The sequence below is a fragment of the Eschrichtius robustus genome, chromosome 4 (assembly GCF_028021215.1).
Source record: "Eschrichtius robustus isolate mEscRob2 chromosome 4, mEscRob2.pri, whole genome shotgun sequence".
NCBI lineage: Eukaryota > Metazoa > Chordata > Mammalia > Artiodactyla > Eschrichtiidae > Eschrichtius > Eschrichtius robustus.
The window spans coordinates 38,385,706-38,411,502 of NC_090827.1; the positions used below are offsets into that span (position 1 = coordinate 38,385,706).

The window sequence follows — 25,797 nt, forward strand, 5'->3', positions numbered from 1 at the left end:
AAGGATAAATAAACAACACAAGTGGGTGTGGGTGTATAGAATAAGGAAGAAAATACTGAGGAGGGGACACTGGAATTCTGGCCGCTTGGGTCCCTGTAAGTATAGGAATGAGATGAAGGTGGATGGGATGAAGGAGGAGAACGCAATGGTTTATTGATTCAGGTGTGTGTGTGTGTGCGTGTGTGCTTGTGTCTTTCATTTTAATAAATAAAATTGTGATGACTTTGTTCTTTTGTGCTACTTTATTTTTCATAATTTACCATAAAAATTGCATGGATAGAATCGTGACCATCCATATACCCTTTCTTGGACCCACCCGTTGTTTAACATCTTGTGGCGTTTGCTCATCTCTTGCCTTCTGTATATACATATTCCACATGTCCTGTCTCTTGCTGGCCTGTGGGGCCTGTTCTGTCCCTATTCATTTAGCCCTAATGAAGTTTGTGTAGGGTCATGTGCTATAAAACCTGCCCGTGTAGGAAGTAGGGGCTCTGGGTCCAGCACTCTGCATGAGAAGGGACAGTGAGAGGTCACATCTTAGTTAAATGTGACATTCTGGTTATCTTCAGTGGCGATGGGAAATCTGACACATACTAGGCTTCCTGCCCAAAGCCACGCACCTGGAATATGGCAGAGCCAGTATTTGTACCCAGGTCTGTAAGGTTGTAGAGTTTTTCTCCTTTTTATAAACCACAGTGTCTTTGATTTCTCATCTGTGAAGTAGGATCAGAGACTAGATGGTCTCTAAGATTACGTTCCCTGCTAAAGTCCTTTAATTTAGGCCAGGACTTGAAATCCAAATGCCTTGTGAGGCCGGGCAGATAGTTTAGATATGTGAGGGTGATGAGTGGATTACAGCAGGGAGTAGTAGGACCAGTAGTAACCAGAGGGTTTGAGCGATTCAAGTTAAAATTCTAATGAAAGGGATGATCAGAAAAGTAAGTCTCTAGGACCACCATTTTAAAATTAATTAATTAATTTTTATTGATATAGTTGATGTATAATATTTTATAAGTTATAGGTGTACAACATAGTGATTCACAATTTTTAAAGATTATACTCCATTGATAGTTATTATAAAATATTGGCTATATTCCCTGTTCTGTATAATAAATCCTTGTAGCTTATTTAGTTGTTTGCTTGTTTATTTATTTATAGCTTATTTTATATCTAATAGTTTGTACCTCCTAATCCCTTATCTCTATCTTGCCCCTCCTCCTTCCCTCTCCCCACTGGTACCCATTAATTTGATCTCTATATATGTGAGTCTGCTTCTTTTGTGTTATATTTTGTTGTATTTTTTTAGATTCCACATGTAAGTGGTATCAGACAGTATTTGTCTTTCTCTCTCAGACTTATTTCACTTAGCATAATAATATACTCCAAGTCCATCCATGTTGTTGCAAATGGCAAAAATTTCATTCTTTTTTATGGCTGAGTAGTATTCCATTGTGTATTTATATCACATCTTCTTTATCCATTCATCTGCTGATGGACACTTAGGTTGCTTCCCTATTCCGGCAATTGTAAATAGTGCCGCCGTTCACACTGAGGTGCAGGTATCTTTTTGAATTAGTGTTTTCATTTTTTTCAGATACATTACCCAGGAGTGGAATTTCTGGGTCATATGGTAGTTCTATTTTTAGCTTTTTGAGAAACCTCCATATTGTTTTCCACAGTAGATGCACCAGTTTACATTCCCACCAACAGTGCAGGAGGGTTCCCTTTTCCCCACATCCTTGCCAACATTTGTTATTTGTGGTCTTTTTGATGATAGCCATTCTGACAGGTGTGAGGTGATATCTCATTGTGGTTTTAATTTGCATTTCTCTAATGATTAATGATGTTGAGCATCTTTTCACGTGTCTGGCCATCTGTATGTCTTCTTTGGAAGAATGTCTATTCAGTTCTTATGCCCATTTGTTAATTGGGTTGTTGGTTTTTTTGATGTTGAGCTGCATGAGCTGCTTGTATATTTTGGAGATTAATCCGTTGTCAGTTGCTTCGTTTGCAAATATTTTCTCCTGTTCAGTAGGTGTCTTTTTGTTTTGTCCATGGTTTCCTTGGTTGTGCAAAAGCTTTCAGGACTACCAGTTTTTGTTGCTCAGGTTTAGGTGTTTCTCCGGACATGTCAGCCATCCTAGTTTTCAACATGCAGTCTTGTCATTACATTGTTTGTCAGCTCTTCTTGTTTTCTTGTGTGATTAGAGAAGGTGGAGGTTGAAAGTGTGTTGTCCTGGATATTCTTGTTCATACTTAAGCACTTCCCCTTACCGCACAACATGCGTGTACACACACACACGTGCATGTCCTTTGCAGCCTCTCTCTGGGTCATGCTGTCCAACTGGTGGGCCATGTATATACCTCACTAACCCGTACACCTGTTACTATCATTCTGTGCCTCACCAAGTTGTACTAAAACTGGGTTCTGTGCTAAAACCTGGAGTCTAGTTAGTGCTCTCCTTGAACTAGGTGTGTGAAATTGAGCTAGTTGTCCAAAGTTGCACTTTGATTTCCCGACTGTTCAGTGAGGGTGAGACTGTCAGTGATTTTCAGGTTGGGTCCTGCAGGGTGTGGTCTCGTTGGGGAGCACTCAGTGGGAGATGGGGATCAATTGGGCAGGGTTCTTCATCCTACCTCCACCTGAGCAGCTTTGATTATCTTTTCGTTCCACTACTTACTAGTTGTGAGATCTTGGACAAGTTGCTTGACCTGTGTGTCTCAGTTTTCTCCTCTGTAAAGTGGGCATAATGACGGAACCTGCCTCGTAGAGTTGCAGTGATACTCAAATGAGTCAATAAATGTAAAGTGGTTAGGAGAGTACCTGACATTATCAGGTATGGTAAGCAGCATAATGACCCTCCAAAAGATGTCCCTTCCTAATTCCCTGGAACCTGTGAATGTTATTTTAGGTGGCAAAAGAGACTTAGCAGGTGCAATTAAAGATCTTGAGGCGGTGAGATTATCCTGGGTTATCATGGTGGACCTATTGTAATCATGGTGATCCTTAAAAGAGTAAGAGAAGGAGATGTGATGACAGAAGCAGAGGTCGGAGTGATGTGAGTGGTGGCGGGGTGCCATGAGCCGAGGAATGTGGGCATCCTCTAGGAGCTGGAAGAGGCAAGGAAATGGATTCTCCCCTAGATCCCCCAGAAGGAATACAGCCCCAAGAGACCCATTTTGGACTTCTGACCTCCAGAAATATAAAATAATAAATTTGTATTGTTTTAGGCCACTCAGTTTGTGGTAGTTCCTTACAGCAGCAATAGGAAACTAATACAGACATGTTAGCTGTTTTTTCTGTTCTCACTGTAAATAAGATATTTCTCTGAACAAAGGGATGTGTGGCCAAAGACAGTTTGAAAACCAGGAGGCTGGGTGATCGCCAGCCTGCACTTCTCATCTGGCAGCCTGCTGTGGCAGGTCCTCTCTCTGTACGCAGACCCTCGGCCAAGAAGACTGTCTGTGTTTGCTGAGTGTGTGCAGTGCAGCTGAAGTCTGGAATAAGGCGGGGGTGAAGATTAAGTGGTGGTGTCCAGTGTGGACCTGCCTGTGGATTCTCTGCAGTGCCCAGGGCACTCCCTTCTTCAGTGTTCTTCATGATGAGTTGGTCACTTCGATCAACAGTTATCTGGTTGTCTGTCATGTATCATACTGGGTCTTGAGTCCAGGTTTATGCATTTGTTTTGAGGCATCTGCATCTTTGGGGACTCAGCTTGTGTTCCTTTACCCCATACATTTGTCAATTCAGGTCAATCTAGTGACTTTAGATGGTGTTTATTCTCTGATTAAGAAGAACTCACTACCCAGCCACTCCGGTTGGGCTGGAATCGGAGAGTTAGGGCCAGGAGGGCCTTGACCTAGCAGTCACAGAGACCATGCTGGCCCTTGAGCTGCTCCTAGAACAGCTTGTGATGTGGGCTTCAGGCCTCCACTAGCCCAGTAATGCATTTGGGGCTTGGGAGACGTTCGCACCACTTTAAAAATCTATCAAGTGAGTTATTTTCTTGCTTTTTTGACTGGTACAGAGAGGCCGGAGTGCTACTCTTGTACATAGCGCTGCTACCAGTTCTGTAAATCTGGAAACCACGAAGGAAAATGAGAAGCCAGTCCACAGTGCTGGAGGAATTTTGTTTCACTTCCAGGTTCCTTGGATTAACATCAGCATTATTTCCTTGGTATGAATCTGACGTGAAAGATATTAAGTTCTTAAGATTCTGTACCCTGTTCTTCTCTAAATAAAACACAGAAGAATTTGGGGACTTGTTTTGATGGGCAGGATGGGGAGCAGAGCTTCCCCTGGCAGAGTCTTTGCATATTTGATAATCTAGTGATTTGGGTCTCACCATGCCGAGGAATGTGAGCTTCTAAGTGCAATTTTGCCTATTTGGAAAAAGAGTTTAAAATGCAATATGGTTGGTGAAGAATCCTGAGCTTCGCATTTAGTGAGTGAGAAAGGTACATTTATTTGCTGTTTCATTTTTCTTTTCGAGCCTTGAATTAGAGAGCATGCCACGTTTCCTCAGGTATACCACTTAGTGCTTTGATGGGGCCGAAAGCCGCAGGAGAGAGTTACAGCCTTATGCGCAGGGCCGGGCTTGTAACTTCAGGGGCTCTCATGTACCCAGAAGGCTGTTCAGCAGTGAAGTAGACCAATCCGATTAGAGAGGTTTCCCACCCTTCTTAGTGCCTGTATGCGTCTAAAAGTTCATGATCCTCACTGAAGACTGTTCATAGGTGGCTGTGCTGTAAGAAAGAATTTTCTCATTTGTCAAACCATCAAGGGTGACCAGGGGCAACTCCGGCCAGTGTCCGGAGGTTCTCCAAACCTGGATTTAAACTGTGGTTGGATCTCTCCACGTGGTGTGCTGCTTCTCAAACTCAGCAGGTCTCAAATACAACTGCTCACCTCTCAAGCTGCTCCTAACCCTGGGAAGAGTTTCAGTGCCTGTGTTTTTCTCTCCCATTGGTCTGCAGATCGAAGACTTAAAAGTCTTACTCTAGGAGACTCTGAAGTGGCAAGTTTATTTGAAAGTGTGCAGATCACTTCAATTCTTTTAAGTTAGCTGTGGCATTTTGTGCACACGCAGGCTTGGCATTATCCATCAATATATGCCAGCCTTGTGTGGAGAAAAGGGAACCCTCCTGCACTGTTGGTGGGAGTGTAAATTGATACAGCCACTATGGAGAACAGTATGGAGGTTCCTTAAAAAAACTAAAAATAGAACTACCATAGGACCCAGCAATCCCACTACTGGGCATATACCCTGAGAAAACCGTAATTCAAAGAGAGTCATGTACCACAATGTTCACTGCAGCACTATTTACAATAGCCAGGACATGGAAGCAACCTAAGTGTCCATCGACAGATGAATGGATAAAGAAGATGTGGCACATACATACAATGGAATATTACTCAGCCATAAAAAGGAACGAAATTGAGTTCTTTGTAATGAGGTGGATGAACCTAGGATCTGTCATACAGTGAAGTAAGTCAGAAAGAGAAAAACAAATACTGTATGCTTAATGCACATATATGGAATCTAAAAAAATGGTACTGACGAACCTAGTGGCAGGGCAGGAATAAAGACATAGACGTAGAGAATGGACTTGAGGACACAGTGGGGGAAAGGGAAGCTTGGACGAAGTGAGAGACTAGCATTGACATATACACACTACCAAATGTAAAATGGATGGCTAGTGGGAAGCAGTCGCATACCACAGGGAGATCAGCTCGGTGCTTTGTGACCACTTAGAGAGGTGGGATAGGGAGGGTGGGAGGGAGACGCACGAGGGAGGGGATAGGGGGATATATGTATACTTATAGCTGATTCACTTTGTTGTACAGCAGAAACTAACACAACGTTGTAAAGCAATTATACTCCCATAAAGATATTAAAAAATATATATATATATATGCCAGCCTTGAAGGTGTTTCAGGAGAGCATGTTAATTTACAGTCTTCAGGAATTAGCATGCAGGAGAGGATTGGGGGCATGGAGGCACACATACGTGAATTTTTCATTTAGAGTTCTGCATTAGAGCCATTAAGATAATAGTTGAGATCTGTGCATGGGCTCTGGGAATAATGTTAAATCTCCTGAAAGTCAGAATGATGTGATGCAAAGGACGTTGGTAGAAGTTTGAGAAACCAAGGAGTTGATCCTTTGCCTCCAGGACATAATACCAGCAGTCTAAAGAGGTCTGTGACCTTGATCAAGTCACTAATCTATTGCTGAATCTACTTAACCCATTTGTAAAATAAGGTAACATCAACACCTACCCTGCAGACTGGTTATAAGGAATAAATGAAATAATTTCTGTAAGTCCATTAGCATAGGGTAGGCACTGAATAAAGGCAGTCCTATCTAGTGGGCCCTTCACCATCTTCCCCTAGTAGAGGAGTGCTGCCAGCCTTTGTAACTTAGACTGAGTTTCATGTGTGATGATAAACCATTATCTTTTGCACAAAGCATCTTTGTGCTTTTTTAATGGACTGTACTAAATTTAGTAAACTGTCTTATGATTTTATGTTATGTTTGGAAGGCAGAAGATATCTATAAAAGTATAAACTACATGAGAGAATAAATTTAAAATGTACTACATAAGGAACAGGTGATAAATTTATGATTTTTAAAAGGAACTGGAGTTTGGTGTGGTCCAATTTTTAAACAGTAAAAATTTTGCATAATGAATTCTAATAACACCAGAAAAGTCAACAGAGAGAAAAAATGATTATATTCCAAAATAAAGATTTGATGTAACTACAGTACCTAGCACAGAGGTAAGAGAGAAAAGCATGCTGTTTACATAGGGAGAAATATATCATATTAGCTGTGCAAACAAACCCAAATTCAGTCTACTGTTATAAACATTTTCAACTAATGAGATTAGGAATTACGAAATACGTGTTGAAAAACAGATGCATTTAAATTTTAGCTTTCTGGAGAGTATCCTGCCCTGACCATAAGAAAGCATGGTCTTGGGCTTCCCTGGTGGCACAGTGGTTGAGAATCTGCCTGCCAATGCAGGGGACACGGGTTCGAGCCCTGGTCTGGGAAGATCCCACATGCCACGGAGCAACTGGGCCCGTGAGCCACAATTACTGAGCCTGCGCGTCTGGAGCCTGTGCTCCGCAACAAGAGAGGCCGCGATGGTGAGAGGCCCGCGCACCGCGATGAAGAGTGGTCCCCACTTGCCGCAACTAGAGAAAGCCCTCGCACAGAAACGAAGACTCAACACAGTCATAAATAAATAAAATAAAAAGAACGTGAATTTCTAAAAAAAAAAAAAAAAGAAAGCATGGTCTTTAAGATATCCTTTGACCTGGTAATTTTTTAAAAAATAAATTTATTTATTTAATTTATTTTTTATGTATCTATTTTTGGCTGCATTGGGTCTTAGTTGCTGCGTGCAGGCTTTCTCTAGTTGCAGTGAGCGGGGGCTACTCTTCGTTGTGGTGTGCAGGCTTCTCATTGCGGTGGCTTCTCTCGTTGCGGAGCACGGGCTCTAGCCACGTGAGCTTCAGTAGTTGTGACACGTGGTCTCAGTATTTGTGGCTCGTGGGCTCTAGACTGCAGGCTCAGTAGTTGTGGCACACGGGCTTAGTGTCTCTGTGGCATGTGGGATCTTCCCGGACCAGGGCTCGAACCCGTGTCCCCTGCATTGGCAGGTGGATTCTTAACCACTGCACCACCAGGGAAGTCCCTGATCTGGTAATTTTGGATAAAATGCTCAAAGGAAACGGCTCCAGAGGGGAAAAATAGAATTTATACCAGTATTTATAGTTATATGTATATAATAAACACATTTGTATATAATTTATATATAATATCTAATATTTATAAATAAGTACATATAGACATACACATATAAACACACATACACACATATATACACGTATACACACACACAAACAGAACCAATTACATGCCCCTTTTGAGAACTGGCAGAGCAAACATTAGCAAAATGGAATAAAGTTATTAGAAATGATAATAAGCCCACACGCTTAATATTTGGAAAAAGCTGCATGAAATAAATTCAAAAAGAAAAACCCTGTGTGGTCTTTGTTTCAGAGATGCAGGGAAGCACAAGGCTGTCGGCTGCTGTCTCAGGGGCTGGATATTCTGCGGCAGAATAGATAACCTGGAGGAAATACTGACTAAATAAGGCAGTTTCAGGTGATCAGTGCTATGAAGAAGATTAAGCACCGTGGAATCGAGAAGAATTTAGGGCAGAGGGGTGATGCTCTTTTGGGGATGATGGTGCGAGGGGGCAGGTTCTGTGAAGGAGCCAGCCAGGTGAAATGGGGGCCAGGGAAGGAGCACTTCCAGGGGTGCGACAGCACTTTGAAGCCTGTCAGTGTCCTTCTGGAATGAGTTGGGCATGTGAACCAAGAGCAAGCCAGTGTGGCCAGATCGTAGGGAATAATGGTAGGTTTCCTGGATTACAACAGAATAGTTAACTTGGGAGTGACCCCAATAGCCAGGCTTTACTTTTTTATGGTTAAAAAATTTTTATTGTTTAGTCATGAAATTATGGTGAAAGTACAGAAGTATATGAACCAAGCGTATGTTTTAAAGAAGAATGATAAAGCAAGTATCCGTAGACTCACCACTAGGTTATGAACTAAAATACCTGTAATCCCCTTGTAGCTGTCTGACTGTCCCCCTCCCTTGCTTCTAGTGGTAAACATCATGTGACTTTTGAGATAATGACTTACTTGCTGTTCTGTAATTTTGTGACCTATATGTGCAATCCAAACATAGGGTTTAGTGTAGCTTGCTTTGAACTTTATATGAAAGAGCCATACTGTGTGTATTCTTTCATGACTTGCTTCTTTCTCTCCAAATTGTGAGGTTAACCTGAGTTGATACATAAATTTATTGTTATTTTTACTTTATAACGTATGAATATAGTATAATTTAGTCATTTGTTGGTTGTTGATTGGTATTTGCTTTTCCAGTGTTTGGCTATTGCTGTGGTCAGTTCTGCTATAGAAAGTACATGTCTGTAAGTACACGTGTGCAAAAGTTTATCTTGGGAATTTACCTAGAAGGTCAATTTGGAGTTGTAGGATATCATCAAACTTACTAGAAAATGCCAAAGTATTTAAAAGGGAATTATACCAGTTTTTACCCTCGCTGGCAGTGTATGAGAATTTTTGTTGCTCGACATACACCAGCTCTTGAGGTTGCCAGACTTAATTAATTTTTTGCCAATCTCATGAGTGTATTGAGGTATATTGAGGTTTTCTTTTCACTTTTATAATCACTAATGAGTTTTGAGCACCGTTTCATGTGGTTTTGGGCCATTTGGATTTCCTTTACTTCCTTCTGTGAAGGGCCTTTTCAGATGTTTTGCCTCATTTTTTATTGGCCTTTCTGCCTTATCTCAGTGATTCAAAGCTGTTATTTGTACCTTTGGGGTGTGTGCTTTTCTTCACTCTTTTTATGTCTTTAAAATTTTAATGCAGTCAAATATTTTGATCTTTCTATATTAGTCTATTTATTGCTTTGTAACAAATCACCCCCACCTCTAGTGACCTAAACAGCAGCCATTTATTTATTTCAGTTTGGACTCAGCTCACTGGGCAGTATGGTCTCATCTGGACTGCCTCCTGCATGGCGGGAAGCTCTGCTTCTGAGGGTGGGATGTCTGACCGATGGGGGCAATAGGTAGGGGGCCTGGGCGACATGTCTTTCATCACCCAGCAGGCTAGTGTGGGCTTGATCACGTGGACGCCAGAGGCTTCCAAGGGAGCGGAGCGTGGCTGTGCAAAGGTTCTAGAGCTTAGAGGCTCCGAATTAGCACAGTGTCACTTCCACCACGTTCTTTGGCCGCAAGACCAGCCCGCATTCAAGGGGTGGGAAAATAGACACTACCTTTTACCCGAGGAGTTGCAGAGTCCCATTGAAAAGAGAAGCTCCTACAAATTAGGGGTGGAGAATTCAGACCACGCTTGCAATCCATCACATTTTACATTATGGTTTTGCTTTTCTTCTCTACTCCAAGGGTAAGAAATGACAATCCTGTATCATCTTCTAAAAGGTTTCTGGTTTAGCTTTGGAAGAATGAAGTTTCAAAAACTGTGACAGTGGAGGATGTTGCTAATGGGGGATGATATGCGTGTGTCTGGGCAGGGAGTCTAGGGGAAATCTCTGTACCTTGTGCCCAGCTTTGCTGTGAACCTAAAACTACTCCAAAATAGAGTCTGTTAAGAAAAATTAAAACATGAAACCAGACCACAACAGCAGCTGAAAGAGCTGGTGAGCATGATTAGAAAGTTTAAGAAGTGAGAGGAAGCAGCTTGTCGAGGAGGGCATTAGGGAACCATTGTACTTAATGACTGGAGGTCGAGAGTTGGTTAAAAAAAAAAAAAAGAGCATTTTCAAATGTAAAAATAATTTTTTCCTTTCATGCCTTATCTGTTAGCTATGATGCAACGACTAAAAAAGAGAAGATTGCTGCTCCTACTATCTTACCAACTTATTCAAAACAGCCCTCAGCATTTATATTGCGTGCTTCGCTTTTGTTCATATTTATTTTTTTTGCGTGAATACTCTTATCAGCAATTACGGAATGTGTTTTGTTTTTTTTCAACTTCTCAGTTTGCTTGACGTGAAGGTTCACTTTAACACAATCTGTCAGTATTCATTGTAGTGAGCCAGGATCCATACAGGGTGCAGGAGTCGGGAAGCAGCTTCTTTGAAAGTGCTTTAGACCAGAGGCAGAATTGTACCCTGGTGAGGGCATGGGTTTTGGACAAGTGGCTCTGGAATAGATCAGACCTTTGCTGATGTAGTACCTGTGTGACTTTGTGCCAGTTATCTAACATCTTGGAGCTTTGGCACTCCATGGTAAAATAGAGATAATCTTTATTTTATCTCTCTCTCAAGAGTATTGAGTGAAGTTAAAAATACACCTATTCTCTAGTATGCTGCATGGCCCATAAAATAACTGTTAGCCTGTTGTAGAAGCAGGGTTTTCCACTATTTTCTATGACTCGACAATAAAAAGAAAAAAAAATGAGGACCTGTAGGTCTTTTGCAGAATGAATTATTTCTGCCACTTGCGCGTGGCCTTTGGTTTCCCTTCCTGCTGCTGTTTTCTATGAACACTCTTTGAATCCTCTGGCTTTCTCTGGCTGGAGTTGGACCATCAGTTAAGGGCATCTGGTTTGCTGACTTTGAGCTTTGAGACCCTTAATATTTGAGACCCTGGCAGCCAGCTGGATCTCATCCAGCCCTGGGAGATACTATCAGGTGTGTGTGCTCCTAATCATAGCCGGAACTTCTGCACCCGGGAAGTTCTGACCTGAGTGAGTAGAGAAAGGGAAGGTGCTTCCGGGAACAATATATATATTGCTCCCGCACCTGCTCCATCCCAGAGCATTAGCATAGAAGACAAGCCACCAGAGAGTGCCCAGGTGTGATGATGGGCCCCTTGGCCGAGGAGTTGGGTTGTGTCTCCTCACAGCTCACGTGGAGGAGAGCTCTACAGCTCTGCCATCTGAGGAGGAATCAATTCCTGCTAAGCCTTGACCTGAAACAAGGACCCAAGTAATCACTCCATCTTTCTTCCCAGGTCTTTCGGCAGCCCAGCGGAAGTTTGCTCATTCACTCAGAGACTTCAAATTTGAGTTTATCGGCGATGCAGAGACTGATGATGAACGTTGCATAGGTGCGTAAAGACCGGGTTTTGGTTGGCTTTCCTTTGCTTTGGCCATGAAATAATCATTCTTTTCTTTTTACAGATGCTTCGTTACGTGAATTTTCTAATTTTTTGAAGAATCTGGAAGAACAGAGAGAAATTATGGTGAGTGGTGGGGTGTAAAATACCAAGTCCATCTTTAAGTGGGGGGGAAATCTGGGTTTAGAAGCTGGTTCTGGTAGAAGTTTTGGTGCATTTGTCCATGGATGAATAGTGCACAGTAATGGAAAGATCCCCGGATGAGGTTTGGGGAGCCTGGATCTCTAGTTCCCCAGTGGTGCCGACCATGGTGACGATCTTGGATAAGTTGCTGGACCTCTAGACCAAGGCCCTGAGTCTTCATCTGTAAAATACTGTGTTGAAGTATATCAATGCTTTTTAGATTTTTGTTAGCCCTGGAGCAGTTGCATTTAAATCGAGTCTCATGCAGAATCTTAATATGTTAAGAAGACGAAAGCAGAAGATCTTATGGAGAGGACAGTAGGGCACAGTTGGAGCTTGCCTCAGTCTTCTGTGGATTTCTAGGCTGTGTGGAAAGGAAGAGAGCTCGAACCTGGAAGTCTTTAACATCCCACTTTGCCTTGAGATACATGATCACAGTAGTAGCTAATAATAGCTACCCTCTGTTGAGTGCTCTCCATGTGCCGGATGCTATGCTGAGTGCATTGAGTAGATCTTATTTAACGTGAGTTTTGAGGGTATTGAATAATATTTACCCACCTTTCTTAAAACTTTGTATTTCTCTCCTGATACTCATTCATTCAACAAAGATTTACAGCAGAATCGCCATTGGATTATGACACCCTATCGATTTGTCACCAGTTTTTTCAGGTTTAAAAAAAAATGGCCATCTATTTTTTCTATGTTCTCGAGAATGAGTACTACCTAGAATTATGTTGAAGTGTACGTGTATGAGGGGGTTCAGATGTGGTGGTAATAATATTGACTATGGCAGCTAAGATAATTAACCTTTACTCTGTGCCTGGTACTGGTCTAAGCTGTTTACCAACGGTTAAGTCATTTAATTCTCACATCAGCCTTATGAAATAGACTCTGTGATTGCCCCCTAATTGACAAATGAGGAAATGGAGGTGCAGCACCTTGCCCAGGATCGCATGGCAGCTGAGGGGTAGAGCCCGGTCAGGCCACAACCAGACACCCTGGACCACCTGCCAGCGTGGCCAGCTTCCTAGATGTTGCTGCAATCTGGCTGGTGGCTGGTGGGGATTTCTAGCTGGTAGAATTGGAGTAGGAGAAGAAGTAGGAGGAAAGCACTGATTTTTGACTTAAGCATGACAGAGACCTATGGCCTCTAAAAGCTCTAGTGTAATTCGCACTGCACCTTAAATTCCGAGATGATTTGTGCCTACTGTAAATACTGAAGCGGGCACGTGAAGGTACTGTGCTCCCACTAGGTTTTTTCTGGCACAGACTGACATACGTAACCATTATTCATGTGTTCCTGTAGTCACAGATTTTTCAGCTGTTTAGAGCAGTCTAAATGTGAGAGTGGATAACAGCAGTGCCATGAAGTCACCCTTCTATTGCATGAAGTGGGTGTGGACGTGTGGGTGGTAAAAGTGTTCTTAGTTTATGTTAATAGTATCAACTTTCTGTTCTCAATCCTCTTTGATATTCAGTTGTATCTTCCTGGGATCCTGAGCATTCAGCAAATATGTATTTGATCTCCTTTTACGTTTCAGTTACTGTTTAGAATCTGAGCACATAGCCGCAAACAAAGCAAAGCTCCTGCCCTTATGGAGGTTACATTTTGGAAAGGGGAGGTGATAAATGAACAAATATATAACACATTGTCAAATAGCAATAAGTGCTATAAAATGAAATTGAGGGAATTCCCTGGTGGTCCAGTGGTTAGGACTCTGGGCTGTCACTGCCGAGGGCCCAAGTTCAATTCCTGATCCGGCAGCTAAGAGCCCACAAGCCGTGTGGCGTGGCCAAAAAAAAAAAAATTGAAATTGAGAAGAGCAAGGAGCCAGGGCACCATTACATCTAGAGTGGCGAGGGAAGGAAGGCCTTTCCAGTGGAGAACTATGAAGGCATCCTGGTATCTGGGGGAAGAGAGTTTCAGGCAGTGTGGTGCTGGAGTTTAGCTCTACAGAAACAGAGTGATACTCTATAGTTGGCCCTCTGTATCCACGGATTCTGCATCTGCAGATCAAAAATATTTGAAAAAAATTCCAGAAAGTTCCAAAAAGCAAAACTTGAATTTACCACGTGCTGACAACTCTTTACCTAGCATTTACATTGTGTTCACAACTATTTACATAGTATTTTCATTGTACAGGCATACCTTGTTTTTTTGTTTTGTTTTTAGTTTTTTAAACACAATTTATTTATTTTTGGCTGTGTTGGGTCTTCGTTGCTGCGCGCGGGCTTTCTCTGGTTGCGGTGAGCAGGGGGCTACTCTTGGTCGCGGTGCGCGGGCTTCTCATTGTGGTGGCTTCTCTTGTTGCGGAGCACGGGCTCTAGGCGCATGGGCTTCAGTAGTTGTGGCTCGTGGGCTCTGGAGTGCGGGCTCAGTAGTTGTGGCGCATGGGCTTAGTTGCTCTGCGACATGTGGGATCTTCCCGGACCAGGGCTCGAACCTATGTCCCCTGCATTGGCAGGCGGATTCTTAACCACTGCGCCACCAGGGAAGCCCCCATACCTTGTTTTATTGCACTTTGCTTTATTGCGCTTCACAGATGCTGTGTTTTTCATATATTGAAGGTTTGTGGCAACCGTGTGTCAAGCAAGTCTTCAGGCACCATTTTTCCAATAGCATTTGCTCACTTTTTTGTCTTTGTCACATTTTGGTAGTTCTTGTTATAGTTCAAACTTTCTCATTATTATTATTATATTTGTTATGGTGGTCTGTGATCAGTGATCTTTAACGTTACTATGGCAAAGAAATCACAACTCACTGAAGGCTCAGATGATGGTTTGCATTTTTAGCAATAGAGTATTTTTTTAAATTAAGGTATGTACGTTGTTTTTTAAAGACATAATGCTATTATTGCATACTTAATGAATCACAGCATAGTGAAAACATAACTTGTATATACTGGGAAATCACAAAATACGTGTGACTAGCTTTACTGCGACATTCGCATTATTGCAGTGATCTGGAATTGAACCTGCAATATCTCTGAGGTCTGTCTGCCTGTATTACATATTGTAAATCATCTAGAGATGATTTAAAGTATATAGGAGGGTGTGCATAGGTTATACGCAAATACCATGCCATTTTATATAAGGGACTTAAGCATCCTTGGATTTTGGTGTCCATGGGGATCCTGGAACAGTCCCCACTGGATACTGAGGGACGACTGTATTTCCTTTTTTTGTTCCTCGAGATGAGTTGGCTGGAATGTGGTCTTAGCTCCAGGCTGTCTGATAAAGAAAGCATGGTTCTCAGAGCTGTTGTTAACTGACGTATTGATTTAATCTTCAGCTGTGATGGGGGTTGATGGGGTCTCTGTCTTAGGCAGAATGAGGGTGACAGGGCTGGGTTTCCAGTGCTGGGTAGAAGTAGGAATAGGATGTTGTCTGTATAAGGCCACGAACCTCAGAAAGGAATGGGACAGCATGTTACAACCCATTTGTGGGAATGGCAGTTCCTGCTGGATAGCAGGAAACTATCCAAAGGCAGAAAGCAGTGGAGGGCAGTTACTACCAACCACAGAATTAACAGGACACCTAATGCTTTTTAAAAAATTATTAGTTTAACTTTTTAGTTTGGAAAATCTTGAGCATGCGCAAACAAAAAGGAAAATATAATTAAACTACATGTGCTCAGTATTCGCCTTTGATAACCATTGCCACACAACCAGTCTCGTTTCTCCTGTACTCTTCACTACCCTACCCTCATTGTTTTGACAGAAAGCCCAGTATTACATAGTTTCATCCATAAATACTTCAGTATGTAACTCTCAAAGATAACTCTCTTTATGAACCAAAATATACTTGTCACACCTAAAAACAAATAATAATAATTCCTTGAGATTACAAAGAATTACAAAGATTAAAAACAAATAATAATAATTCCTTGAGATTACAAAGAATATTCATTTTTTTCCCCTGATATTCATTTACATTTTGTTTCCTCCCCATACCTGTGTCCCGTAACAGTTGGTTTGAATCTGGATCCAAATACGTTGCATTTGACTGATAAGTTTCTAAGTCCCATTTAATCTATAGGTTTTTCTTTCTCCCTTTTCCCCTTGACAGGAATTCCTGATATTCTTCCATTCATTTTAAAAGACCTTTAAAATAGCACTCTTCCTGAGTTATCATTGAGTTATAATAATAAAATGAATAATAACGAAAGTGAAAAAAGAAGGCATTTAACCCATATTGACGTTATTTGGGTGTTGCTGTCTAATCTTGGTAGTCAGTGATCACTTTTTTTTTTTTAAAACCATGAAAATTGCGTGGCATCATTATGGCTACTTTTGGTTCATTAAATAGCTTTGAACACTTAGTAGACAACAAATCTTTGATGATTTCCTCCACACCAGCCTGAAACTTTTTTTTTGTGGCTGCATTGGGTCTTCGTTGCTGCGCGCGGGCTTTCTCTAGTTGCCGCGAGCGGAGGCTTCTCTTCGTTGAGGTGCGCGGGCTTCTCATTGCGGTGGCTTCTCTTTGTTGAGGAGAACAGGCTCTAGGCACGCGGGCTTCAGTAGTTATGGCCCACGGGCTCAGTAGTTGTGGCACACGGGCTCAGTAGTTGTGGCTCACGGGCTCTAGAGTGTAGGCTCAGTAGTTGTGGTGCATGGGCTTAGTTGCTCCGCGGCATGTGGGCTCTTCCCGGACCAGGGCTCGAACCCGTGTCCCCTGCATTGGCAGGCGGATCCTTAACCACTGCGCCACCAGGGAAGTCCCCAGCCTGAAACTTTTGCATAAGAAAAGATAGCTCCCTCAAGAAGTGTCCATTGTGGCCCTGGAGAGTAACTGGTAAAAAGTGAATTAAAATACGTTATACTAAGTGCTGAACAAAAGTATAGGGTGTGGTTGCCTGGAGAGGGGAGCAGCTAAGCCTGTGCTGGTTGGGAAAGGCTTTGTGAAAGAAGCAGTATTTGAACTGGAGTTTTGTGGGGCAGAGACGTGGCTTGTGGGGGGGGTCTTTGTATAGTTTAACAAGCTCATACCCACCAACACAGGGACAAGGAGATAAGGAAGGCCTTTCAGGAGCTAAAGTGGACGCCAGCGCTTTCTGAGAACTTTGAAAAACTCATGTTTTCCTTAAAATAGTCACAGAGTAGCAGCATGTTAAAAGCCACATATTAAAAAAGGCATGAAAAATGATAGCTGTAAAACAGAGGTAGAAATATTCTAAGATTGGTTCTAGGAGTTTAACAAAGTCTTTGTGGTCACTTAATCTTTAAAAGTGATTAGTCAGTGGGCACATGAAAAGATGCTCAACGTCACTATTTATTAGAGAAATGCAAATCAAAACTACAGTGAGGTACCACCTCACACTAGTCAGTATGGCCATCATTCAGAAGTTTACAAATAACAAATGCTGGAGAGGATGTGGAGAAAAGGAACACTCCTACACTGTTGGTGGGAATGTAAGTTGGTGCAGCCACTATGGAGAACAGTATGGAGGTTCCTCAAAAAAGTAGAGTTACCATATGATCCAGCAATCCCGCTCCTGAGCATATATCCAGGCAAAACTATAATTCAAAAAGATACATGCACCCCTGTATTCATAGCAGCACTATTTACAATAGCTAAGGCATGGAAGCAACCTATCCAGATGAATGGATAAAGAAGATGTGGTATATGTATGTGTACACACACACACACACACACACACACACACACACAATGGAATATTACTCAGCCATAAAAAAGAATGAAATCATGCCATTTGCAGCAACATGGATGGAATGAGAGATTATCATAATAAGTGAAGTAAGTCAGAAAGAGAAAGACAAATACCATATGATATCACTTATATTTGGAATCTAAAATGTGACACAGGAATTCCCTGGTGGTCCAGTGGTTAGTACTCTGCACTTCCACTGCAAGGGGCACGGGTTCAATCCCTGGTTGGGGAACTAAGATCCCGTAAGCCACGTAAACAGAAGCAGACTCACGGACAGAGAGAACAGAATTGTGGTTGCTGGGGCGGGTTGCGGGGATGGGGGAGGAATGGACCGGGAGTTTGGGGTTAGCAGATGTAAACTATTATATATAGACTGGATAAACAACAAGGTCCTACTGTATAGCACAGGGGACTGTATTCAGTTATCCTGCGATAAACCATTATGGAAAAGAATATAAAAAAGAATGTATATGTATGTATAACTGAATCACTTTGCTGTACAGCCGAAATCAGCAAAACATTGTAAATCAACTCTACTTCAATTAAAAAAAAGTGATTAGTATTTCCCAAAGTCCTAAATTAAATGATGGTGCAGCATAATAATTAGACATTTATAATTAAGGCTGAGTCATTAAAATATTAAAAAATTTCTATAATCTGTGTTTTAGAAGGCAAAGATCAATGCCAAATATTTTTTTAAAAAGCTTTCCATCTCCTGAATAAATGTTAAAATGTAGGACTTTGGGCTTTAAGATATAAAGACATGAGTCTGGAAGCTCAACAGTCAGGAAGATGCGCTTGTTTGTTGGTTTTGAGCCACTGGGTGTATACGGTCACGTGCCTCCTCTCTACCTCAGTAGGCTACATAGTTCAGCAAACACTGTGCCAAGCACTGTGCCAAGTGCCATCAAGACAAAGGCATCGTTCCTCCCCTTGAGTGGCGGGCTGTCTGTTGGGGAGATTGCTGAGAGCGTGCATTGTGGTAACACTTATTGGGGAATTCGGGGAAGGCGCTTTGGAGACATCATTTCTGGTCTGAGTTGACACATCAGAGTTAGCCAGGGAAGGAAAGATGGAAGTGAAGCCCCAGTTTCTTCCTTAAGGGAAAACGGATTGAATTTGAGAATGAAGAAGGACTGTGTTTGCATATCACTGCCCTGCCGCCCCCCACTAGTGTCCAGCTCTGTAGCTGTTAAAATGAAGTATTGGAAAGTGGAGAGAAGGCCAGTCTAGGAAATCAGTGGTTCCCTCCATGCAGGAAAGTCAAATTTCTATGAATGGTTGTGCTGTGTCCTTGAAAAGGCCAATATTGCCTTTTTCAGGACAGTGTTTTCAAGCGAGTAGTTTTTCCTGATAATATTGCCAGCCTAGAGGTGGAGAGCCGGGTACCGTTAGTGGCCAGGATGGCTGTGTCGCTTCCGTGCATGTCCTCCAAGGAAAGTCCTGTGCGGTGTTTCCCTGCCAGAATTCTGGACATGTTCTCCCTGGCGTGGCAGGACATGCTGTACTTATCTGAGGTGGGCAGCTGTCCAGGAATTTAAGGACTTTTAAAATAGTGCCGTCGTGTTCATGATGTTCTTTTGAAAGCCCTTCATGTTGCATTTACTTCTCTTCATGCATCCTGTCATCCTGCCTTTCAGTTTTTGTCTGTTGCTGAAACGTGACTCTCAGTGTCTGAAGGTTCTGGCACATCAGGGCATTTGCGTGAGACCCCGTGGTGGAGGGAAGCTTGGGGGAGGAGGGGACGCCGGGAGAGAGAAGGGAGAGCTCGCTGCCTGATGGTCCACAAAAGATGCTTCCTCCTCATCCAGAAGGGGCTGGGGGCGACTGAGCTGGCCAGCAGACATGCGGGGCGTCTTGTCCCCCAGCTGCATCCTTCTCCCCCTTGAGCAGGAAGACTCTGTGTGTACAGACTTTTTTTTGTTTTTTGTTTTGATGTGGACCATTTTTTAAAAAAAATAAATTTATTTATTTATTATTTACTTTTGGCTGTGTTGGGTCTTCGTTGCTGTGCGTGGGATTTCCCTAGTTGTGGTGGGCTACTCTTCGTTGGGGTGCGCGGGCCTCTCATTTCGGTGGCTTCTCCTGTTGCAGAGCACGGGCTCCAGGCATGTGGGCCTCAGTAGTTGCAGCATGCGGGCTCAGTAGTTGTGGCACTTGGGCTTAGTTGCTCCGTGGCATGTGGGATCCTCCCGGACCAGGGATCGAACCCATGTCCCCTGCATTGGCAGGCGGATTCCCAACCACTGCGCCACCAGGGAAGCCCCATGTATACAGACTCTTTTGGCTTTTGAGACCTATTTCTTTCTTTCTTTTTTTTTTTCTTCCCCATGTTTTTCCCCACAACGGATTTCACTCTTGTGAAAACACTGGGCCAGGGAACACTTGCTGGGTGATTGGCCTTGAGCTTCCGTCCCGATAAAGAAGGCACTAGGCTTCTGAATCCCGAAGGCTTTTGTTAATACAGTAAGTCCCCTACATATGAACCGAGTTCCGTTCTGAGAGCGCGTTCGTGAGTCTAACAAAGTTAGCCTAGGTACCCAACTAATATCATTGGCTATATAGTACTGTACTGTAATAGTAATTACAGTATTACTGTACTGTAATACTTTTCACACAAATAATACATAAAAAACAAACACAAAAAAGAAAACATTTTTAATCTTACATACAGTACCTTGAAAAGTACAGTAGTACAGTACAACAGCTGGCATCCAGGGGTTGGCGTGGAGTGAACAGGCAAGAAGAGTTACTGACTGGAGGAGGGAGAGGAGGTGGGAGATGGTAGAGCTGAAAGATTGTCAGCAATAGGAGACGGAGGGCAAGCTGCCATTGCACTCACACCTGACGATGGTGGAATGCACGTTCGCATCTTTGAAAGTTCGAAAGTTGAAGGTTCGTATGTAGGGGACTTAACTGTAGTTTAGATGCTTCCAGGCAAGACACGGTGGGTGTTTTCTTCAACCCTCGTCTGATTTGCTTCACTCCTTTCTCATCATTCTTTCATTTTCTCAAGGATCTTACAGAAGCATTTGGTTAAGTGACTTCTATATCTTTTGGGGGTTTTGACACTGATTTTTGTTTCAAACTTTCTCTGACTCTTTTAAAATTTCAAAAGTCCTTCATGGTGTTATTAAAATAATATTTGTTGGTTACAGTGAACTAAATATCCTTTATCTCTGGGGAGGAATTTTTATGATATTCTTTCTTCAGGACGCCCTAGGGCAGTGGTTCTCAAAGCAGCATCACGTGGGAACTTGCTAGAAATGCAAATTCTTGGGCCCCACCCCAGACCTACTGAATCAGGAACTCTGGGGTGGGGCCCATCAGGCTGTGTTTTAATAAGCCCTCCAGGTTATTGTGCCACCTGCTGACAGCATGACAACCACTGGCCTAGGGTGCAAGTGAAATCTCCACTGGCTTTCGTCGTAGTCTTGTAGCTAGAACTGTCTGAAAGTTGGAAACACTATAAATTGCTTTTTGATGACTTTATGCTTCCCAGGATGTTAAAGTAGTCTTCAAGACCTTAAGCTTTTACTTGTCGTTTCCAAAGGATTTTGGACTTTATTAGTTTATTATAAAGGAACAGGTTTCTGCTGTTTGGAATTTTAGCGTGCCTTAATTTGTGTTGAGCATAGCTTACGAGTTCCTATAGTGTGATAAGTAGCTAAGGTATTACATGCCATTGGAAAGATTGTGCCTTTAATGTTATCTAGTTATATGGTATATCAAACCTACTTTAATCAGTTCTTTTACAGATAAAGTGACATTTTTTTTACGCAGAATTCTCTTGGCAGGCACATTCAGCTGGGAAAGAATATCCCTTGAACTTACAAAAACATTTCTCAGTTTAGTTTAGAAACTGTCAGTGTTCTAAATTTTTTTTAAAACTTTTTTTTTTTTTTTTTTGGCTGCGTGCAGCTTGTGGGATCTTAGTTCCCTGACCAGGGAATCAAACCTGGGCCCACAGCAGTGAGAGCGTGGTGTCCTAACCACTGGACCACCAGGGAATTCCCCCTGTCAGTGATGGAAACTCATGAAGAACTTTTCTCCTTGGAACTGACCTTTACAATTTGACAACACTGTTTTTCTTGTAAATTCATTATAATTTGGTCAGATGCAGATGTCATGGTGAAACCTGTTCTTCAGGAATGCACCTTTTGAGCATTGGATCTTTTTCTGACCTAGAATCCTCTAGAGGTTACACTCAGGACTAACTCACATCAGACTTCTAACATGAGTGCACGTGTCACAGGCAGGAGGCCTGGGCTCCTTGCTGACCCTTGTCATGTGAGGCCTTGCCTCCTGACTCAGTGTCCTCGCCATTGGTGACTCACTGTCATCTGTGGCCTCGCAGCCTTGTCATCGGCACATGTTGCTTCCCTACTGAAACTTACGTTTCCTGTGTTTCAGCTCCTTGGGCTTGTTCTCTGCTTCTGGGGAATCAGCTAGCTCTTGCCATAAACCCGTTAATACTGACGTGAAAGAGTAAAAGCAGGCGTGGGCTCCTGCTGTTTACTCCCCCACCTCCAACAGGGGGCACCAGAACGTGACCAGCCCGCTCAGTCAGCTCTCTCATCCAGAGGACTGGTTCCCTTAGTGGGAGTTAGTTCAGCTGCATCCACAGTTTCATGAGGAAAATATTTTCATTCAGATCCTGTCGTGAAATACTCAAAGGTATGGCCTAGGCTCCTAAAACAAAGAGCTGAGGGGGAACTTAGGGAAACTTAGATTTAACCCCTTCAATGAAAAAAAAAAAAAGGTTGGGGGGGAAGAGGAACAGTGAGGTGGAGGGATTTGATTTACATCACAAAATAAGTTGGTGACAGAGATGAAAAGAATCTTTCTCCTATCTCCTGGTCCTTGCCTTTAGCTCCTCGAGATTTAATACCCTCCCCTCCACCTTCGAATATGGCTGAGGTAGATGTGTATCCCCCAGGCAGCAGTCAGGAGGAAACGTGAATTTGGTTGTTAATTCTCCTGGCCTGTTTGGACAGCTGTAGCCCCTCACTATTTCAGTCAACAAACCACTTAAGGACCGTTGAAGGAAGAAATATGAACCCTGATGGTGGATGGAAGACCTGCCATTGAGACCTTCTGGATGGGTCAAGGAAGTGCCAGTATTAGTACCTAAAGAGTGGGTGCCATCATCTTGGAAGAAAATCCCAGATACCATAGTGGAGCACCCCTTAAAGAAACGGTGCAGCTCCAAGATTCTTGATGGCACAGAGGAAAAAATGTGTGGGGAAAACCAGATGTTGGTGACTGAGCTGAAAAGTGATTTGGAAGAGTTGGACTCTGAAAAAGCTTTAGAAATATCTGAAATATATTTTGCTTATTGTCTTTTTAAAAATGTGTACACAAGAGGGATATGTGATAAAAATACATCTAACTGCCAAAAGAGCTTTTTCAGTAAATATAAAAGCTTTTAGAGTTAAGATAGTAAATGAAGATGTCATCATCAGCATTTGTTTTTAATAGTATGTAAAAATATGGAGTGTCTTAGTATTCGTGGCATGTCAGATTTAATGAAACACAGTACTGCAGTGGTGATGGGAATCGTTAGAGGTCCAGGGGAGGACTAGTGGCCATGATAGTGTAGTGGAAAGAATATGGATTTTGGAAGCAGTGGCAGCCGTGAGGCACCCCCAGATCTCCCGCTTCAGGGCGTGGAATCGACCATTGGGCCCAGCTGCTGTAAGGTTCCCTCGCTGCTTTAGTGTGAAGGTCATGGTTCCCAAGTCTTTCCCCAGCCAGTGAGTGAGCACAGCAGGGGTACTAAAGCAGGCTCATTCCTGGGGACTCTGGAGTCCTCTGACAGGCAGCCTTGGCTCGAGGAGTCCCTGATGGTCTGGTCAGACTTCTTCTAGAACCGCACTGCAGTCTAACAGGCGTCCACCCCACCTTCCTTCTTCCACTGTCTCCTTCCCTTGGGGTCAGACCTGCATTACTTGGCTCTTCCAGCCTCCCCTGGCTCCCTCTCCCTTTTGTCTCATAGACGTTTCCCCTAATAAATTTGTTGTATTTTGAACCCTGTCTTGGTGTCTGCTTTTTAGAGGACCTGGTCTAATCCAGACATAGACTGTTGTGAAGGAGAGAGAACGTGTCCATACAGGAGACCCAACGTGGGCCTTCACGGTGACTCTTATCACCAGCAGCAGGAAATGTTGCATTGATTCAGAAATGCTGTTCTTTATATTATCTAAATTTGTGAGAGAATCCCACTTCGTTCATAAAACAGATATGTTTGAATGCCCATTATGAGCTGGGCAGTGTTCTAGCACCTGAGGATACAGTGAGGACTCAGGCCCTTTACCAGGATGAGGTGCTTAGCTGGTGGCTGCATAGCAGAACGAGCTCTCAAGGGCCTTTCTGCCCCAGGCCCTCCCTTTTCCCTCTTAGCCACTCAAGGAGCCCAGGCCTCACAAGAAGGACTGGAGAGCTCGTCTCTTTGTTGTTGGTCAGAAGTGTAGGTGTTCTTTTCTGAATAGTTCTTCTTTCTACTTCTGTCTCTGTCTGTCTCGTATTTTCTTTCTTTTTAATTTTTATTGGAGTAGAGTTGATTTACAATGTTGTGTTAGTTTCAGGTGAACAGCAGAGTGAATCAGTTATACATATACATATATCCACTTTTTTTTTTGATTCTTTTCCCATGTAGCCCATTATAGAGTATTGAATAGAGTTTGTCTCATATTTTCTTGATTCAGTAGTTTATTGCCTTCTTATTCATGAGGTTCCATTTCTAGCTGTGCCCCTGAGTAATACCGTTCACCTCAGAAATTAAAATTTTCTTATTTAAAGCTACAAAACCCCCAAATTTCAAGTTCTCTCATGATGCTTTTACAGCTTTCTGACAGGCTTGTCTTTTACTCCGGTGGGGTTTTATTCCTTCTCATGATGTTCTGCCCAAGTATTTATTTTGTCTAAAAAATACAAGCCAGGTCTTTATGTCCCTCAGGCACAGAGGGAATGAGGCTCAAGGTTAAATATCCGCACATCCTTATTAGGTTAACTCACTCCTAATAAACCCAGTAGCTTTTGTTTGAAGATTCTTGATTTTTCCTAAGTATGATTTAAAGCAACACCAAAAACCTTTACTGGTGGGGTCTGTTTGATTTAAATAATCTGAGTAAAATTGGTACTTTTTTTCGATTGTCCTTCAAAACTGATGCTCCCCTCTCCCCCCCCCCACGAACGCTAAGATATTTGTAGAAGATAGGCATTAAGTGAATCTTAAAATTTTGTGATACAATGACCTAACATCTTTTTTGAGAGCTAAGTCATGGCCAAACATCGAGGGAATTAACTCAGAGCAGAAGTTGTCAGACCTTGAGGTCAAATCCTCTTGTTTTGTTAGGTGTCAAGCTATTCAGAGTTTAGGATTGAAAGTTGATAAAAACTCGGGTGTTTTTCTTCTTGGACTGTCTGAATGGAAAGCATGAGTGTGGTAAGTGAAGTCATGAATTTGGAATATATGTCAATATTTTACAAATTATGGTTCCTAGGCTTTTCAGTGAAATTGCCTTGGTCTGAAAGAATCAGACATTCAAGGAGCCATTTCATATTAATTGGCTAATTTTCAGGTGTAAACTCTGCAGAATGAATGTGCAGTCCCTCTGTACCTGTGTCCCAGTTAGAGCTCTGTGTACGGGTTCATTAAGATGCTCTCCAGTTCTTAGCTTGTGAGTTTGAGCTATTACCACTATAAAATTTAATTTCATTTTTACATTAATTTTTGTTCAACCAGGAGAGATCAGCTTAGCCTGTGCTGTGCTTAAAAATAAAATATCATCCAGGGATTGATTTATTTTGAAGTTAAAATTGCTTCTAGCATGATATCCTCTTCTTTGTTTTACTTAATTGTGTTAAGTAGACAGAGAGCAGGTATTATCCTTCTTTATAGTTGAGAATATGCAGGCAACAAAAGAGAATTATTTTTCCTATGGTCTAAAAACAGAACTAGTTAGGACAAAGGCCAAATAAGAAAATGTTGGCCTCCTATTTGTCTCTGCAGAAGGGTTCTTTTAGAAAAACCAATTGTGAAACTTTTTCATTTTTTGCCAACATTAGAGCCTTTCAAAAAAAAAGTGGGAGGACTCTATTCTTCATTTAAATTTTCCCTTTAAGATTTGAGCCTAGATTGATGGGGGAAGGTATAGCACAGGGAGAGACTGGTTAGATGGAGAAAAAGGTAGCAAAGGATGCTTGTGGATGGGGAGTAATCTCATTAATTAAAGTGAATTGGTTTAATC

The 25,797-nt window shown here is 42.4% G+C and overlaps 1 protein-coding gene across 2 annotated transcripts in view; it reads left to right on the plus strand.

Moving 5' to 3' along the window:
• Positions 1 to 25,797, plus strand: part of ARHGAP10 (Rho GTPase activating protein 10) — a 326,787-nt gene that overhangs the window by 70,478 nt on the left and 230,512 nt on the right. For both annotated transcript variants that reach the window (XM_068542594.1, XM_068542595.1), the window contains exons 2-3: positions 11,587 to 11,682; positions 11,756 to 11,817. In XM_068542594.1, coding sequence (XP_068398695.1) covers positions 11,587 to 11,682; positions 11,756 to 11,817 — 158 coding nt within the window. The remainder of the gene's footprint in view (positions 1 to 11,586; positions 11,683 to 11,755; positions 11,818 to 25,797) is intronic.